The sequence below is a fragment of the Grampus griseus genome (assembly GCF_964374135.1).
Source record: "Grampus griseus genome assembly, chromosome: 9".
In the NCBI taxonomy this organism is placed as follows: domain Eukaryota; kingdom Metazoa; phylum Chordata; class Mammalia; order Artiodactyla; family Delphinidae; genus Grampus; species Grampus griseus.
In genome coordinates this window covers 45,796,080-45,815,004 of record NC_139003.1, presented here as the reverse complement: position 1 = coordinate 45,815,004, position 18,925 = coordinate 45,796,080, and the positions used below count along the sequence as shown (strand labels likewise).

Below are 18,925 nucleotides of genomic sequence, written 5' to 3'. Positions count from 1 at the left end.
GGAGGAGGAAAGACTTGGGGTTGCAGGTGGGGTCGGGGTTGTGGTTGGGACCTCCAGGGTCAAGAAAAGAAAAATGGGGAGAGGACTCTTGAGGGGAGTGTTAATAGGCATCATTTTCTATTTACCCAGTTCCACTTGCCCAAAAATCTTCTTCTGGTTAAGTCTTTGATGTGATATTTTAGCTTGTGAGCTACCCAATAGTTAGCTAAATTACTTCAACCATATTCCCTAGATTCTGAAAGCATAAGCCTTCTTGCTAAGGCCTTTCCTTTTTCTGTGGAAGTTGCCCTCTTACCCCCTCTAGCCTTATGGGTAAATCATCTGCTGCTACCTTACTTTCTGTAGACCAAATAGAGTCTGTATTTCATCTTAATGTGCTATCTCAAAATGAATAACTAAAGGGGGAACTACTTATAGAATGGATTTTTCTAGAAGGAACTGTTACAGATATGTGCACAATTAAATTTGTTGGTGTTTATAAGAGGTATGGGACTAGCAGATAAGTACTTAATTTTAGGAAACTTTCCTACCTTGCTCTGTGTTTAAGCACTTAGGTAGAGATTAATGCAGCCTTTCCCCTTTAGCTTGTTTGGTTTTATTTCCAAAACCAGTAATTTATCTATTTGTGATATAAATTTATACTGCATGTTCCTGCTTTTGCTTTTTGTTCTCCAAACTTACTAAGAATGTGTACTCTTCAACAGTTTTAATGGCATGTTTTAGTTATTCCTCATTTAAAAAGAGTTACAGGGCTTCCCTGGTGGCGCAGTGGTTGGGGGTCTGCCTGCCGATGCAGGGGAAGCGGTTTTGTGCCCTGGTCCGGGAGGATCCCGCATGCCTTGGAGCGGCTGGGCCCGTGGGCCGTGGCTGCTGGGCCTGCGCGTCTGGAGCCTGTGCTCCGCGGCAGGGGGGGCCACAGCAGTGAGAGGCCCGCGTACAGAAAAAGAAAAAAAAAAAGTCACAAAGTATGTCCGGCTAATATACTCTATTTTAGGCAAGATCCTTGTAAAATTAAAATTTAACGTTAATAAAATGTAATTTAAATTAAAATTTCAGTATAAAACATAAATTGAGAGAACCTTTTTTTTTTCTTTCCCCCGAAAGGAATTTTTGCTTTATAAAGGGTTTCACCATAGGAATATTTTAAACAAAGTGATTAAAATACCCTGCAAGTTAGTGTAATTGCTGCCTGGAGTAGACTTGGCATTGTCATGGGAAAGGGTTAAGACCTAAATATAGTACAGTTATTAAAATTGGGAAATTTAATGTTAAAAAGAAAAAAAAAGGATTAATGTTGAGCCTAATGCCTGAAATCCTCAAGTTTCCAAAAATCCCTTTCAGAATCTACACAAAAGCTTTGATTTACCTTTGTATTTTCTTGAATTAAGCAGATTGTTTTAAAGTCCTGTGTTAAAGATGATTTCTTTAACTTATGCAATTTTGTTGTTTTAGAATTTTTAAAATTACAATAGTATTTTCATGTCTTTTCTGCCATGTTATACTCTATACACTTTTTTGAACTAGCTTGGGCACCAGATTAATATTGATTAGTAGCATAAGGACAATAAATTCCAAATTCCAAATAACTGACTTACTGATAAAGTTTTATAGCAAAGTTATTTGCAAGTTGGAGGATTCCATACTGTTCTTAATTACTAACTGCAGTGCCTCAATGAAATCTAAATGGAAATGAGAGACACTGTCCATAAGTAAAGGTAAACATTATTCACTGATTTGTGAATAGCATTTCAAATATAGGTGCTGAGTTTTATGTATTTCTGACAAAACATGCCAGTCAGCACTCTTCATAAGTTAGCATTCACATAATTCTTTCAGTTTTATTGTCCTAAACTCATTTTCTTTTTTCTCAGAGGATGTGCTGAGTAAAGATGCTGGGGAATGTGCAATATGCCTTGAAGAATTGCAGCAGGGAGATACTATAGCACGACTGCCTTGTCTATGCATATATCATAAAGGGTAAGTTTATTTTTATGTTAACCAAATTGATATTAGACTAAAAGACCTTTCTCAGGTTTCACACTTTTGTAGTTAGGGCTGAAAAGATTTCTTCTTCATTGAAACTCCCTTTCCCCATTTCTTAAAAAACAATAGCCTTACTGTTGGTGGGAATGTAAATTGATACAGCCACTATGGAGAACAGTATGGAGGTTCCTTAAAAAACTAAAAATAGAACTACCATACGACCCAGCAAACCCACTACTGGGCATATACCCTGAGAAAACCATAATTCAATAAGAGTCATGTACCACAATGTTCATTGCAGCACTATTTACACTACCAGGACGTGGAAGCAACCTAAGTGTCCATTGACAGATGAATGGATAAGGAAGATGTGGCACATATATACAATGGAATATTACCCAGCCATAAAAAGAAACGAAATTGAGTTATTTGTAGTGAGGTGGATGGACCTAGAGACTGTCATACAGAGTGAAGTAAGTCAGAAAGAGAAAAACAAATACCGTATGCTAACACAAATATGTGGAATCTAAAATAATTTAAAAAAAGGTTGTGAAGAACCTAGGGGAAGGACAGGAATAAAGACGCAGGTGTAGAGAATGGACTTGAGGACACGGGGAGGGGGAAGGGTAAGCTGGGACGAAGTGAGAGGGTGGCATGGACATATATACACTACCAAATGTAAACTAGATAGCTAGTGGGAAGCAGCCACATAGCACAGGGAGATCAGCTCGGTGCTTTGTGTCCACCTAGAGGGGCGGGATAGGGAGAGTGGGAGGGAGACACGAGGGAGGAGATATGGGGGGAGATATATATATATATATACACACACACACACATATATGTATGGCTGGTTCACTTTGTCATACAGCAGAAGCTGACACACCATTGTGAATCAATTATACTCCAATAAAGATGTTAAAAAAAAATGGCCTTTTTCCTGCGAGTACTAAAACTTAAGCCCATATCTGTTTGCATCCCAAAGGCTACCATTTGTTAAGCATTTACTGTGATCAAGGTGTTGTGCATAGCTTCTTGAATAGGTTATCGTATATAAGCCTTGTAACAATCTCATTGTACAGCTGAGGAAATAAGCTGGGAGACCATAGGCAATCTCTCCAAGGTCGCATAGCTGGTAATAAATGGAAGAACTGAGATTCTAGCCATGTCTGTTTGACTCCAGAGCCCATCTGGTTTCTCATAAAGTGTTCTTGGTTTCAGGAAAAATTTGATTTAAGACGATTTAAGGTAACCTACAAAAAGAATAGAAAACTATAACTTTAAAAGCAATAAAAGAAATAATGTGGAATTTTATTTAAAAGCAGGGCATGGGGGTTGGGGAAAACATAGAGAAAATAGTAAATAGTACCAAAACAAAGAGGCAAAAATAAATCCAGTATCAGTAATTATAATAAATCCAAATAGATCAAAGTAACCAGTTGAAAACAAATCAAAAGATTGGGATATGCTGTTGATGAGCAACACACTTAAACGTAAGGGATATAGAAAAATATGGATGTAAAGGGATAGTAAACTATATCCAGGAAAATATTAACTAAAGTAAAACTGACAAAGCTAAATTAATATTGGACAAAATTAACTTTACTGCAGAAAATATTATTAATATTTTATGATAAAAGTATATAAAATTCAATTCTTTGTGTACCAAAGAACACAGTCTCAAAATATTCGTAGGACTGTCAGAAAAAATTGACAAATCCATCATGATAATGGGAAATTTCAACACACTTCTCACTGAGTCAAGCAGACATACACAAAATTAGTTAAGACCTAGAAAAATTGAGCAATACAGTTAACAGATTTGATCTAATGGATATGTATGTGTATGTCTGCACCCGGCAATTAGTACATTTTCTTTTCAAGTATGTATGAAGTATTGTAGAAATTGATCATGTACTAGACCATAAGACAAGTCTTAACAAACCACAAAACGATGGTACCATACAGAAAGCTGTTCTCTGAGCTCAGTTTGATGTCAGTGACAAAAGATAAATATTCTGGGATCAAAGAAGAAGTCATAAGGGAACTTAGAAAATACTCTGAACTGAATAATAGTGAAAACCAAGGCTTGTGTTAAAAGAAAGACTGAAAGGGACTCCCCTGGTGGTACAGTGGTTAAGAATCCTCCTGCCAATGCAGGGGACATGGGTTTGATCCCTGGTCCGGGAGGGGCTCACATGCCACGGAGCAGCTAAAGCCCATGCGCCACAACTACTGAGCCTACGCACCTAGAGCCCATGCTCCGCAACAAGAGAAGCCACCACAGTAAGCCCACGCACTGCAACGAACAGTAGCCCACGCTTGCTGCAACTGGAGAAAGCCCGTGCGCAGCAACAAAGACCCTTTGCAGCCAAAAATAAATTAATTAATTAATTTAAAATATTTTTAAGAAGACTGAAAATCAATAATCAAAGTTCTTACTGAAATTAGAAAATTGGTAACAGAATAAACACAAAGCAAACAAAGATCAGAGAAGAAAGATTGAATGAAAAAATTACACACTAGAGTGGAGACTGACAAAGTCATAAGTTGTTTCTTTGAAAAGAATAATAAAATAGATTAGCCTCTGGCAAGATTGTCTCTAGAAGGAAAAAATAAACAGTATAGGAATGAAAAGGAACACATAACTCTAGATATGGCAGAAATTAAAAACGATTGGAAAATTCTGTGAAAAATTTTATACTTTTCAAGTAAAAAATTTAAACAAAACAGGCAGTTTCCTTAAAAATATAATATTGTCCAAAATGACACAAAAATAGGAAACCTGAATAGACTAATAACTATAAGTAGTTATTAAGACTAACCCTGAAAAACCACAAATAGTTTTTAAAAAACCAAACCAAAAACCTAAAAACAGGCCCATGATGACAGTTGGACTGCAAATTTATCAGATATCCAAAGAACACCATGTTAACAGTTGTAAATTCCCCCCAAAAGTAGAAGATGATAGAAGGTTCTCCCACTTACTTTATGAGAATAGTATAAACTTGATAACCCAAATCAGACAAGGACAGGATAAGAAAGAAAATTAAAAGGAACTCTCATTTATGAATATAAATGCAAAATGCAAAAACATACTAGCAAACCAAATTCATCAATATAGATCGAAAGTAATGCCTTTCAACCCAATTGGATTTATGTTACGAATGCAAAGAAATATATGATTAGAAAATTTATGTATATAAGTTACCACATTAACAGAGGAAGAGGACCAGATTAATAAATTCTATATTATTAATAATTTAAAATCAAAAGCAAAGAATATTAGATAATATATTAAAATTAATAAGAATTTAGCTGGGTTGCCAGATATGAGCTCAACATATGAAAAACAGCTGCATTCATATCCCAGTACAAAAAATATATATAACTTTTTTTTAGATTAAAAACATTAACAGCAACAGAAACTACAACAGGAATAAAGTATGTTGAGAATAAATCTTAAGATATTCAAGACTTTAAAACTTTATTGAAAGATATTATAGAAGGTTTAAAATAAATACAGGTACCTTTTTGTGGCTAGGAAAACTCAATGTCATAGAGATGTCACTTCACCCCAAATCTATGTAGTTAATGCTATTCCAGTCAAATCTCAACTAATTTTTTCATGTAACTTGACAAGTTGATTCTTAAATATATACAGATAAAAGAACAAAGGGCCAAGAATAGTCGAGACACTCATAAAGAAGAAAGCAATCCTAGGGACAGGGAGCTTGTCCTGTACAAATTCACTATAGGACTATTAATTAAGATGGTGTGGAAAGGATATAGGTGGGTAAGTGGGAAAGAATAGAGTCCATAAACACTCATGCATATATGGAGAGACAGCATAACATGGAGGTTTAAGAGCATGGACTGTTGGGAGTCAGGATTCCTAAGGTTTGAATTCCAGCCCCTCTGTTAATTCACTGTGTCATCTTGGTCAAGTTACTTAATTTTTCTCTGCCTTAATCTGTAAAATGAGGCAATAGTACCAACTTCATAGAGTTGTTCTGAGGTTTTTTTAATTATCATCATTTATTTATTTATTTTTGGCTGCATCGGGCCTTAGTTGCGGCATGTGGGATCTTTCGTTGCGGGGCACGGGTTCTTCGTTGTGGTGTGCAGTCTTCTCTCTGGTTGTGGTGTGCAGGTTTTCTCTCTCTGGTTGTAGCATGTGGACTCCAGAGCACATAGGCTCTGTAGTTTGCCGCACGCAGGCTCTGTAGTGAGGCATGCGGGCTCAGTAGTTGCGGTGCGCGGGCTTAGTTGCCCTGCAGCATGTGGGATCTTAATTCCCTGACCAGGGATCGAACCTGTGTCCCCTGCATTGAAAGGCAGATTCTTTTTTTTTTTTTTTTTTGCGGTACGCGGGCCTCTCACTGTTGTGGCCTCTCCCATTGAGGAGCACAGGCTCCAGACGCGCAGGCTCAGCAGCCATGGCTCACGGGCCCAGCCGCTCCGCAGCATGTGGGATCTTCCCAGACCGGGGCACAAACCCGTGTCCCCTGCATCGGCAGGCAGGCTCTCAACCACTGCACCACCAGGGAAGCCCGAAAGGCAGATTCTTTACCACTGGACCACCAGGGAAGTCCCTCTTCTGAGGTTTTAAATGAGTTATTTTTAGAAAGTTCTGGCACATAATAGGTGCTATGTAAGGTTTGTTTGACATGAATAAATGGAAAAATTAGTTTCCCAGTTAGTTCATAAGAATGAACTATTCAGTGAATGGCATTGGGATCGATTGATATGTTATTGCTATGAAAAAGTACTGTTATTGATATGAAAAAATAATTGAATCCTATTTTACATTTGAAATAAGAATTCCAAATTAACTGCCTGTGGAAACTAAAATCTAAAGTGTCGGAAAGAATATAGAGAGACGTTCTTAACCTCATGGTAAGGAATTATTTGGGGGGCTAAGATAACCTCCCCATAAAAAGTTAGAAGACAAGTTGATGAATTTGACTACGTTAAAATTTAAAACTTTTTTTGCATCATGATACTGTGAAAAAGTTAAAAACTAGACCTCAGAGTGTTTTCATAACAACAAAGTTTTGCTGTCTGAAACAGTACTCTCCTTCAGCAACTTTCTGTAATGCAGTTAGCTCATTGTAGTTGGTAAATGGTATAGAAGGGCGACAGTATAATCACATCATACTGGTTCATATATAATATTTTTCAGCACATTAATGCTTTGCTCCATCAAATAAGAGCAAATATGGAAGCAAGCCATGGAAGAATACAGGTAACTTTAAGGATGCCCATTCACCAAGTAGTCTCACACCCAATTCAGTTAGGCTCTGGGATTTATTTTGGAAGTGCCTGTTTACTTCATAGTTCTCAAATGTTGTGCTTTGGCTTTTGTCTCCGTAACTCAAACAGTATCAGTCCTTCCTTAATCCTCTTTATATCAAGCTAACCTCACCCTTTTAAAAGAAATCCTATATTTACAGAGGTATTTTATTTGTTTGGAAGGAACACAGCTTTGTTCCGATTACAGGGTTGTATTATTTGAGTGGTCTGCCTTTAACCTGTTTTTTTTCTCTCATAAACCCTGTTATTTTTAGTGAATAGTTTTGTAGAAAGCAAGGTTCATCAAAAATGTGTATATTATGTTACAGCTGAAATATCTGGATAATAACGTCTTACAAGTCTGTAAGGAAAAGACAAATCAAAATAGGCAAAAGTTGTTGACAGCCAGTTCACAAAAAGCCGCAAGTGTCCAGTAAGCATACAAATGAGTCTGCTGTACATATCCTACAACTCAGTAATTCCACTCCTAGGTATGCTCTGGAGGGATTTTTGATCTTGTGCTCCAGGACAGTGCTGCTACTACTACTTAGTGTGCAGGTACAGGGTGAGATCAAGGAGCTTCTACCAGAAAATAAATCAATACAGTGCTGTCTTCATTAAGAAAGCTGTGCAGTGCTTAAAAAAAAAAAGTCAATCAGAACAGTGTGTTTAGAGGACTGGTAACAAATAGCTCAAGGATTAGCACTGTGTGTACCACCCCTTGAGTAGTACTGGCTAAGAGATGTATAAGAATGTTCATAGCATCACTGAAAGTGTCCATTGGTAAAAGAATGGATACATAAATTGCAGTGTGCTTATACGATGGAACATTATACACAGTGAAAATGTAAAAACTAGAGCCTTATTTATTAACAGTTGCGAACCTCAAATTGACTGAAAAAAAGCCACTAGAAAAAAGCATACCTTATAGTAGTATTCAAATAAAATTTAAAACATGGAAACAGTACTATACGTTGTTTTGGAATACTCATATATATAGTTTTAGAGTAAGAAAATGCCGAAGGAAGTAAAGCACCAAAATCAGGAGAGTGATTTTCTGCTGGATTTTGGAGAGAGGAATATAATATTTTAAATAACGTGGGTTGATAGCAATTTATGTAAGAAGGACCTGGGATTTTAAATGGTTTCTTTGTCTAGATGAGCTGAAATCATATGATTGTAAAATAAGAAGTACCCATTTTAGATCACAGAGGTGTACTATTCAGATGTATTGGGAATTGTTAACACATCTGGAGTATTTTGTTCATTTCTCAGTACTTTGTTGTAAGAGGTATTCTGATAGACCAGAGGACGTCTAGAGCCAGGTGAGTCGAATAGAGAGCAGGCCGAATGAAAAAAGTGTCATAAGCCAAATTGGGCATGTTTATTTAGACAGCAAAAGAACAACAGAAATTGTTTTAGATATTGAAAGAATGTCATATGGTTGAGATCTTTTACCTTCTTTCCTTTTAAATTTATCCATCATTTTTACCTATCAAACCAACTGTCAGGATATGAGGTTGGATAAATATTAATTTTACCCTTCAACGTATTAGCCAAGCCTTCTAGCTTTGTGGCATATGCAAATTTGCAATGTGTCAACAGTGAGAATGTTGAACAGTTTAAAATCCGCTTGGGTAACTTCCTAGCTGTTGAGCAAGTTACTTAACCTTCTTAAGGCCTTGAGTTTATCATTAGAAGTTTCTTCAGGGATGGAAATGTTACATATCTGTGCTGTCTAATAGAGTAGCCGCTAGCCATGTGGCTGCTGAGCACTTGAAATGTGGCTAGTGTGACTGAGGCAGTGCATTTTTCTTTTATTTAATTTTAATTAATTTAAATTTAAATAGCCACATGTGGCTTGTGGCTTACTGCACTGGACAGTGCAGATCTACAGTGATAATTATATATGCACCCTAATATTTAACTTCCTATAAAATCATGCAATAGTTTATAAATACAAATGGATGATGGTATATTTATTTGTATATATATATGTATTGCAGGAAGGAAGGGATAGAATTAAATTAAGTTTTCAATACTCACATCACATAAATATGGTCTTTTAAAATGTAATGCAGTATTGTCAAGAATTAAAGCTTAAAAGCTTGATCTATGTATGGCATAAACTGGTTAACATTTGCATAAATGAACAACTAGTTTGAAGAGAGAAATATCTGTCCAGATTTGTCCTTTAATTTTGAATATTGGTAAAGTGGTAGTTCTTTAGGTTCTCTTTTGGGAATGGTTGTTCTGTTTAAACTTTAAAGTACTTCATAGTATAATTTTGCAAAGATTCATTTCCCAACTGCTTAGAATAATCAGAATGTAATAAACATATTCTTATCTTTTATTTCTATATGCCAAATATGTCATTAAAAATATTGAATTTTTTTTCCATAGAGATATATTAATGTCAAGAAGTAAGCATTTTTATTAAGACTGTTATGATATAAATAATTAAACATAAGTGTTTCAGTTTTTCTGGTTTTTTTTCTTTTCTAGCTGCATAGATGAATGGTTTGAAGTAAATAGATCTTGCCCTGAGCACCCTTCAGATTAAGCATCAGCTTCCTGTTTTATAGGTAATTCTCCCATTTTCTGTTTTAATTGCTTTTTAAACTGTTACCTGAGTTATACATTCTCAACCACCGTTTTTATTCACTCATTTATTAATTAAGGTGTGTGTGTGTGTATATGTGTTCCAGACATTGTATTAGGCTACTGTGTAGAAAACTCACATAAAAAGATACATAAAAACAACTTTCTTGATTTCCTGAAGAGAGTCATATATTAAGTAAACTCTACATTTTTGGTACTTTAAAACACTTTAGCTTATTTAATTTTAGTTTAAGACTTTAAAAAACCCCATGAAGTAAATATCATGACCCCATTTTACCAATGAGAAACCTGAGGGTCAGAGTAATTAAGTTCTATGACATTAAGAAGCACGTTGCACCAACAGTCCAAGGACATGTAGTTAGCAATAGAATCAAATTCCATACTCTTAACCATAACTTCCCAGGTATGTTTTTAGGTAATGCAATATAATATAATTCTAATCGTAATAATTAGTTAGCATTTATATTGCATTATTATGTGCCAGGGATTGGTCTAAGCATTTTACATCTATTTATAACTCATCTAATTGGTATAACAACCCTTTGAGCTCGGTACTCTTAACTACTCCCATTATGCAGATGATGAGGAGATTAAGTTTTAGAGAGGATAAGAAACTTGACTTGTCAAGGTCACATAGCTAGTTCCTTAGTAGAGCTGGGAATTGAATCAAAAGATTGTGTTCTTTGCTATTTTGCTATTATTAGGTAGGAACAGTTTCTTGAGAAAGTTGCATTTGTATTCATTCGTTCAATTTAATCTTTCACTTTTGTATCCTACCTATACAGTAGACAAAAAAAAAAATTGAATTGAATTTTAAACCAGATACAGAATTTGTTTTCCACTATTGATGTAGCTTATTCATGATTCTGCATTTTTTGAAAATGTTTAGCAGATTGAAATGAAAACCTCACTTGAGTATTGCTATTTTTCATATTCCATCATTTAGCTTTGAAAAAATAGTTAACTTAATTGCCATCTTCATGTATATGAAAAGCTTTTTATCTTTATCATTTGAAAAATGATATAAAACATTGTGTTTTATATGAAGGCAGAATATTTTAGCCAATCTTGGAATTGTTTTGGAAGGAGTTAGAACCTCTGTGTTCAGAGACTCAAGATAGTCACAGACAACAATCTTTTCTCAATGTCTAAGACCGGAGGCAGGAAACTAGAGCAGATAATACCTGAGATCTAGTCCTGTGCTGTTCCCCCATTTCCTTTTATTTCAATAACTCCTGGTCTTACATTTGAGGTGTTGAGATAATAAACACATTCAAGGAATTCTGTTCCCTCTTAATGAGGGTCATTTAATAGCAGCAGATTAGAATATTGACAAAATATATTTGAGATAACTTAATAGCAGCTATAGCAACTGAAATAAGAGCTGCAACATTGAGAGAGACCTCTGTCTTAATAACATTAGGGTTATGCCTGTGAAATGTGAAGGCCTGGGTAAACTGTATCAGCTTTTGAACCTTTTACTGTGAGATGATTCAGATCATACCTTGACACATTTGAGGTATGAATTGGGATTAGGTTGCTGTATAAGAAAAGTGTGGTGATGGAGTGGTATTTTGAGGATACATGCATGTATGTATGTTTTTATTTTACTGTGTAAAGTGTTTTTTGAAGAGGAGGATGCTTTGGAATGTCTTCAGGGTCACCTTACATCTGGGCCAATAAAGTAAAGCTATAGCTAAAATTTTAGAAGCTTTTTAAGTACTAAAAACCAATGCTATGGGCTTCCCTGGTGGCGCAGTGGTTGAGAGTCTGCCTGCCGATGCAGGGGACGCGGGTTAGTGCCCTGGTCCGGGGAGATCCCACATGCCGCGGAGCGGCTAGACCCATGAGCCATGGCGCTGAGACTGCGCGTCCAGAGCCTGTGCTCCGCAACGGGAGAGGCCACAACAGTGAGAGGCCCGCGTACCACAATGCTAATAAAATGAAATTTTTATCTTAGTATTCCACATATCAAAATAATGTGTCTAAATCTTTCACCCATAGATAAAATCTTTTTAGTCAGTAAACTTTTTTGTGTGAAAATGGAATTTTATGATATAAAATATTTTATTACATGGTCTAATCAGCTAAATTTTTCTTTTAGTGTCACAATGAGGTTATGGGATATGTGGAACATGCACCTCATCTCATGGTCAATATGCATGTCTGTTGGTTTTAAACAGTATTTCACTTTCCTTACCCTATATATCAATGTTATCTTCTTATTCATTTTTTTTTTCATTGTGGAACCTGAGTTTGGTGGCAGCTGCCCTCAGAAATGTGAACCAGTGGAATCTTTCTCTATGGGTCTTGAAGAGTCATTTCTGAGAATGTGAAGACATGGAATATTTCACCTCGTTCACATTTTTGCTTTTGTTCTGACTACCCTTATTTGTCAAATGATAAATTCTTCCTATCCCTTTTGCTGTCCTAGATTAAAAGTGTATGGGTTTGGGTGGGAGGGAGGCTCAAGAGGGAGGGGATATGGGGATATATGTATACATATAGCTGATTCACTTTGCTGTACAGCAGAAGCTAACACAACATTGTAAAGCAATTATACTCCAGTAAAAATGTAAAAAGAAAATGTGTAGGTTTGAAGAGGATTCAGTGTTGTTAAAACTTTTTTTTTTTAAGGCAGCATGTAAGTAGCACTTCTGATACTCTTCAGCATACTAATTTAGTAGCCAGCCCAAAACAGAGATACATGAATATCTAAGGTCTTGATTAGTTAGGAAATTGTTCACTATTTGTAATTCGAGGTTTTTCGTTACTTGGAGAGGGCTTAGTTAATTGTGTGTGTTTGTTTTCTGTAGTCTGGTGTAGTCTTTATTGTGGAGGGGGAACGACTGTTACTTAGTGGCTATTTTTTGTAACTATTTTAAGATTTAATTGGTCCTTCTGTGTCCTTGGTTTGTTCTTTTGCAGAAAACAAATTTTATCAGTTTTTAAAATACTAAGTAAGTGTATGAAAATTTACAGTCTAAAGCAGTGTTCATGGGGAAATGGATGTTGTATTTTGATTTGTATTACTATCATGGACCATTGCTTAAACTAAATGTATCCACTTTTACACAGGTTTCCTTGTCTTTTCAAGATGCTTGAAAAACTGAGAGGATACGAAGATTTATCTCTGGAAAAGCAAAAACAAAAATGCAGGCACACTCAGCCAGAAATCTACGTTCTGTGAGACTCAGTAATGCAGAGATGGACAATCATACAGGAAAAAAAAATCCTGCTGAGGAGAGGACAATTGTCACAGAACTCAGTGTACCAAACATGAATAAAGGACACACAGGGATTTTGAAAATGCTGCACATCCCTTAATAGTCATCTACATAGGTAATACTGATGAACATTTTATATTCAGACACCAAAGTTAACTGATTTAAAAGTTGATTTACTTTTTATTAAGTTCTCTAGAGCTGCACAACTAGTTGTTTTTAATTTGTTTTGGTTTTTAGTTTGGGGTCCCTTTATTTTCCCCAATATGATGTTCCTGCATTCATCTATTCTTAAATTGAAGACCACGTAATTTACTTCTTAAAAATTAAAGTCTTGAATGTGAAACCAAGAAATGTAATCAAGCAGTAAAACATTCTCTGAATGTAGACTGTGATCTCAAGTTCTTTGATTTTTTTTTTCCCCCAAGAGTGGAAAATAGACTTCTACATAGGAAAGCTAAAGTATGTTAATACTTTAAATTAAAGGTTTAAAATTATCAGAATGCATTCCAAAGAGTAAAAAAATCAAGTTACATAATTACATTTTAATTAATTAAATTTGGATTATCTACAGAATTGCAGTTTATTAAATATGTTGTTTCCTTTTTAAATAAAACTGCTCAACAGTTAATCAGCAATGAATCATTTTGCAGCTATGCAACTTAAAAAAAATACTAATTACCAATTTTAAGTGCTTCCAGCTACAGTAACTTTGTTTTAACGGGTATTTTTGTTCTTTTCATGTAATTATTTTATTGTGCTTTGCATCTCCATGCAGTTTTCCTACATTTGGGTAAAATATTTAGCAGGTTGTAAACTTAATAACTTATGAAAAGGGTAAAATAAAATTTTCTTGAGTGGAACTTGGAATAATTTGAGGGACATTTTTATATACTTTTAAAAATCAGAATTTAATTGGGATGCCAGATTTATAGCAATTTGCATCTTTAATTTTCCAGGTAATCTGGGGTTTAGCATTTGATAAATGATTTTTTAAAGCAAATATGAAGATTTTGTTAATTTATAATTTATTAATGTGTTATTACTGTAATTGAAAATGTTACAGAGACTTTTAAATTCAGTCTTGTTTAGAAAGAAATGTATTAAGCAAAATTATGTGAATAAATATTCCCACAAAATACATGTGAATGGTTAAAAAATACTGGAGGAGAGCTATCAGGGCTGCAACAGTGAATGTCTTTTTTTTTTTATATCAAAAATACCAATAAATAGATTTCATGTTTTCAACATAGGGAAAATATTATCAGTGAACAATTTAAGCAGTGCACTTTACTCAGTATAATTGAGAGTTACACAGTACTGTTTCCTTATTTTAAGCTTTCTTGACTCTAATGTATTTGTTTGCTTTTCTGTTTATTGCTGCTATTCTTCTCAATTTTTTTTCTACTCTATTGCTTCTGTTTCATATATTTTAAAAGGGCACGTACAGGAGCAACTGCTGCTACCCAGAAAAATATGTATATTATAAACAATTAAGAGTTTTTCATTGCTTTCAGTGTGATTCTAAACCAGGTAATGTTTTCCCTAAAGTTTTACTGTGAAATGTCTTTTGTTATGCTGCAGTTGATAGAAGAGTCCAAAACCTCCATTGTGACAGCTGACAGCACAGTTTCATAGGTGCTTTTTTTAACCAGTTATGGAAAATATTCTTCCCTCAGAGAAAATATTCTTTCCTTAAATTTTTTCTGTTATCACGAAATCTTAATATGAATACACTTTAGTTCACATTTTCAATTTTGTAAGCTTTCTCTCCCTCTTTCTCTCTCTCACACACACAAGAAAAACCTCTTAGAATGTGAATAGTTTTTTTTCTACTGGTATATTGTTATGGTAAGAATTATTTTGTTGTCTTCCATTCTTAAAGGAAAAGATTTACTATAGCTGTGGTAGTTAACTATTGATATTCTCTTGGAAGTTGATTTTCTGATATAATTTACTCATTGACTTTTAAAGTTTATTGGCCTAAATTCCCTTTTCCTTCTTTATCCTGTACCATACTCTCACAATCGTATTCACTTAGCCTTTGTTTGTCGTAAGGTTCTGTGCTGCAGCTCCTACAGTAGAAGCTCCTGTGGTTTAAGAGAAAGTTCAGTGTTTGTCAGTGTCAAGTGCTACTTGATTATTTGTCTAGAACAGTATCTACTTAAATCTGTTTATAGTGATCCCTTTTTTGTTAAAATTTACAAAAGGTAGCCTTTTTTTTTTTTACTTTAAATTCAGTCTCCATCAGTGACTTCCTAAAAAGAAGAATTTAGAAATTGAAATTTTTTTAAAGCCCAGATCCTCCAGTTTTTATTTAAAGTCAAAATTGCTAATCTGGAAAATATTATAAGTAATATTGTACATAATGTCACTTATAATATTTGTAAATTTATATACAGACACTGCATAGTGTAAGTAGGACATAAAATCACGTTACATGTTTAAGCGTGTAGCTGAAACTACTGACAACTGAATATTATGGAGATAAAATAAAGAATGAAACCCTAGTTATCAAATTGGTTATAGTTTTCTAGAATCTTTGTAAATACTTGTTTTCAAATAAGATCACAGTTGGGTATATAGAAAGCAATGTGTTCTGAAATTTCACTTCAGTGCCGCTCTTTTCTTCATAATGGGTTTATTGCCAATTTTGACTCATCTTACGGTGATCTGACTTTTTCCCCCCTAAATGTGTAAGAGAGTGTAAGAATGTATATGAGTACAATTATTGTCTTCTTTTGGCTCTTTCCCAGAGAAATAAACTAAGAATAGTCTTAATCTGTGTTTTTCAGATCTGGTTATAAATCAGATATAGATTGTGTTTTAAGAGCAGTGTCTGATTGAAATATAAATAATGGTTTCCGTAACTCATTATTTTGTGGTAGCCAAAACAACTAAAAAAAGTCATGTTGTTAACTGTTGGGTACTGGGTAGGTTTTAGTTTCTTAGTGCAAGTCTTCTATTTTTTTTAAATGTTATACAGTTATTTCAGTTTTCACCTACTAAACAGTCTACTAGAATGTAGCCCCAGAATGCCTGAGGAGCATACTTGGAATATGTATTTCAAAAAGATTCCAGTTTAAATGAGTTAATGAAAATACCAGATTTTCTTTTCAGAGCTTAGTTCGCTTGCTAAATTTGGGTTTAGTGAAGTTTAAGAGCAATTGTTTAACATATTATAGCAAGTCACAGGGATATTCCTTTAAATGAAAAAAGACTGTAAATTTAATGTAAATATTACCTAATTTTATTTACTAAAAGAGAGTTAAAGAAGGGAAATTTTCTAACAATAAGCTACATTTGAACAAAGCATGAAACTCTTTTTTAAAATTAAAGAATAATTGAACTTACCATCTGATTGACATCCACATTATATGTTGATATTAATATCCAGTCCTTATGTTTTCAAAAAGAAAGTTTCCATATAAATCAGATTATTAGGAATTTTATAAAACTACATAGAGGTAAATATTGCTTTAAATATGAGAACAGTTTGTTAGTTGCAGGAAGTTTTCTAATTCATTTGGGCCATTTTCTTGCATTTTGATTTATCCTGAGGTAAACTCAGAACATATTGACAGTGAGTGGTTAAATGTGAAGTGTCCCTTGTTCTTTCTTAGATATTTTCTAAGGTAAAAAATATTCTAGCATGCCAATATTTTGTCTTTGGCCCATTCCCCTTTGTTTCTGAAGTATGTAGCTTCTGATCTTTTTCTTTGCTACAACATACTGTGAGGAACATTATGGTAGTTACATTATCTGTGTTATTGTCCACTTTCCTTCTCTACCCAGATCTTTTCATTCTGAAACTAAATTGTTACTTGTTTTCTTTACAGGAAATTGCTACTTGGTATGCTCCTAGTAGTGATCCTTATTCAGGAACAGCTGGTAAAATTTTTTTGGTAATAATTTACCCAGACAATACTTCGAATACCATATTCTGTGAATGCTGTGCTTAAGCTAAGAAACTGGATGTTCTTTTCAAATCACAGAATTCCTGTATTATATGAATGGGAAATACCTTGTCTTTTAAGTTATCTGATTCTCTATGGGAAGTAAAAGGCATCAATGAAAACCAGATACGTTAATGTTGAGTTTTATCGAAAATGCAACATTACTATACTTAGAGGAGTTGGCATATTTTCAGATATTTAAGCCATCATTAATTTTAGACCAATAGCTAATAATAAGATAGATTGTTGGTTGCTTGTTTATAGAGAGGCAAGGAGTGGCATGGCATAAACTCACATCCCAGAAATAAATGAAATTTTAGAAAGTGATATTATAGTATCTGTTAACCAGCCTTGTGCTTCTTAACTCTGCCCTGGACTGTGAGGCACCTTTCAGGACCCCGAGTCTTAGAATCAGAAGTGATTAATTTCTTCTATTACTAAATTCTCATGGCTTCCTTTTTGATTTGGTATGCTGAGATTGATAAATACTGATGATTTATATTTATAAACTTAGAGTTCTATCAGAATCCTGTTACCAGTGAATCTGGTGCCAGCATCTTGAAAAGCTTTCATTATTAGTCAGAAGCATTTTGAGCATCTGTGTGCGTGTAATACAGTTAGCAGACCCTATAGAGAGATACAAAAGAGATTTTGGAACTGGATGATGATATTGATCTTTATTATAGCAGTCCCTTAACATTTTATTGCTTTCCAATGACTATATGAGTTTCCTTATTTGAAAATCATGGTAATGATAGATATTTACCTCTACTGCTCTGTTCGTGGTTTCCTCAACTCTTCTGTAATACTTTATAATTTCCTCTATTAGAAAATACTTTCCTGTTAAATAAGGTATCAAAATCATCAATCACAAGAAATATAGAAAATGTGTTAGGAACAACTTGTATTAGTATGTTCTAAACTAAAATGGAACAATTCATTATTGATATTTTAATAAATAAGACTTCAAAATGATCTTGCCAAATTATCCCATTATTTAGAAGTAGAAAATAAGAGAAGAATGTTTTCAAGGAAGTTTATCATATCCACCCTTATGTCTAGAAGTTGACAGTGCATTACAGTAAAACAGAATTACCTGAGTGCTGAAAGGTTACCATGAATTAACTGATGTCACAGTTTATTTTTGTATACAGAAAAAATTGATTTTTTTCAGTTTAACCCATTACCACAAAAATTGGATCTAAAAATATTAGTTGAAATTCTGCAATAGCTTAATAAACGACTGTTTGTAGTGGTAATGGACAAAGAGGCCTTTTTACCATAACCATTAGGAAAGATGTACTCTGAAATTTCTAATGTAAAACCTATTTTGTAAATTTGTAATTGAAATATTACTGGAGAGCTATTAAGTTTTGGGGAGGGATGGTCTGTCAGTGCACAATCATAACTTTTAAAATTTAGATTGTATTTTAGTAACATTCCATTATGTTTTTAAAGGGAGAGTTATTAGTCTTTTGAAGCACAATTTTCATGATGGAAGAGGTATTGAATTTTGTAGCATAATGGTTAACCACGTGAGTTCTGGAGCCAGACTGCCTAGTTTTGCCATCTCCTTGACATTGGACGAGATACTACTCTGTGCCTCGCTTTCGCCTATAAAAAGAGGTAATACTTCTGCCTACCTCAGGGTTGTTGTGAGGATTAAATGGGAAAGTACATGTATGCACCAGGCACAGGGTAAGCACTTAATAATGTTAGTAGTTTTTATAAACAATAAATATATTTGTGCCCATCTGTGAATAAATTTTGTTATTCTCTTCATTCATGATGTGTAGGAGTAATTCATAAACCTTAACTGACATGTTGAAGAAACCTAAGTATTCCAGA

At 34.3% G+C, this 18,925-nt stretch overlaps 1 protein-coding gene across 1 annotated transcript in view; it reads left to right on the top strand.

The window, feature by feature from the left end:
• The window catches only part of ZNRF2 (zinc and ring finger 2), a gene marked incomplete at its 5' end in the record, with an annotated part of 98,500 nt that extends 84,131 nt beyond the window's left edge, over positions 1-14,369 (top strand). Inside the window, 3 exons of the mRNA XM_082661780.1 lie at positions 1,872-1,977; positions 9,781-9,860; positions 12,976-14,369. Of these exons, the coding sequence (XP_082517906.1) occupies positions 1,872-1,977; positions 9,781-9,838 (164 nt within the window). The 3' untranslated portion in view covers positions 9,839-9,860; positions 12,976-14,369. The remainder of the gene's footprint in view (positions 1-1,871; positions 1,978-9,780; positions 9,861-12,975) is intronic.
• Positions 14,370-18,925: the final 4,556 nt, after the last annotated feature.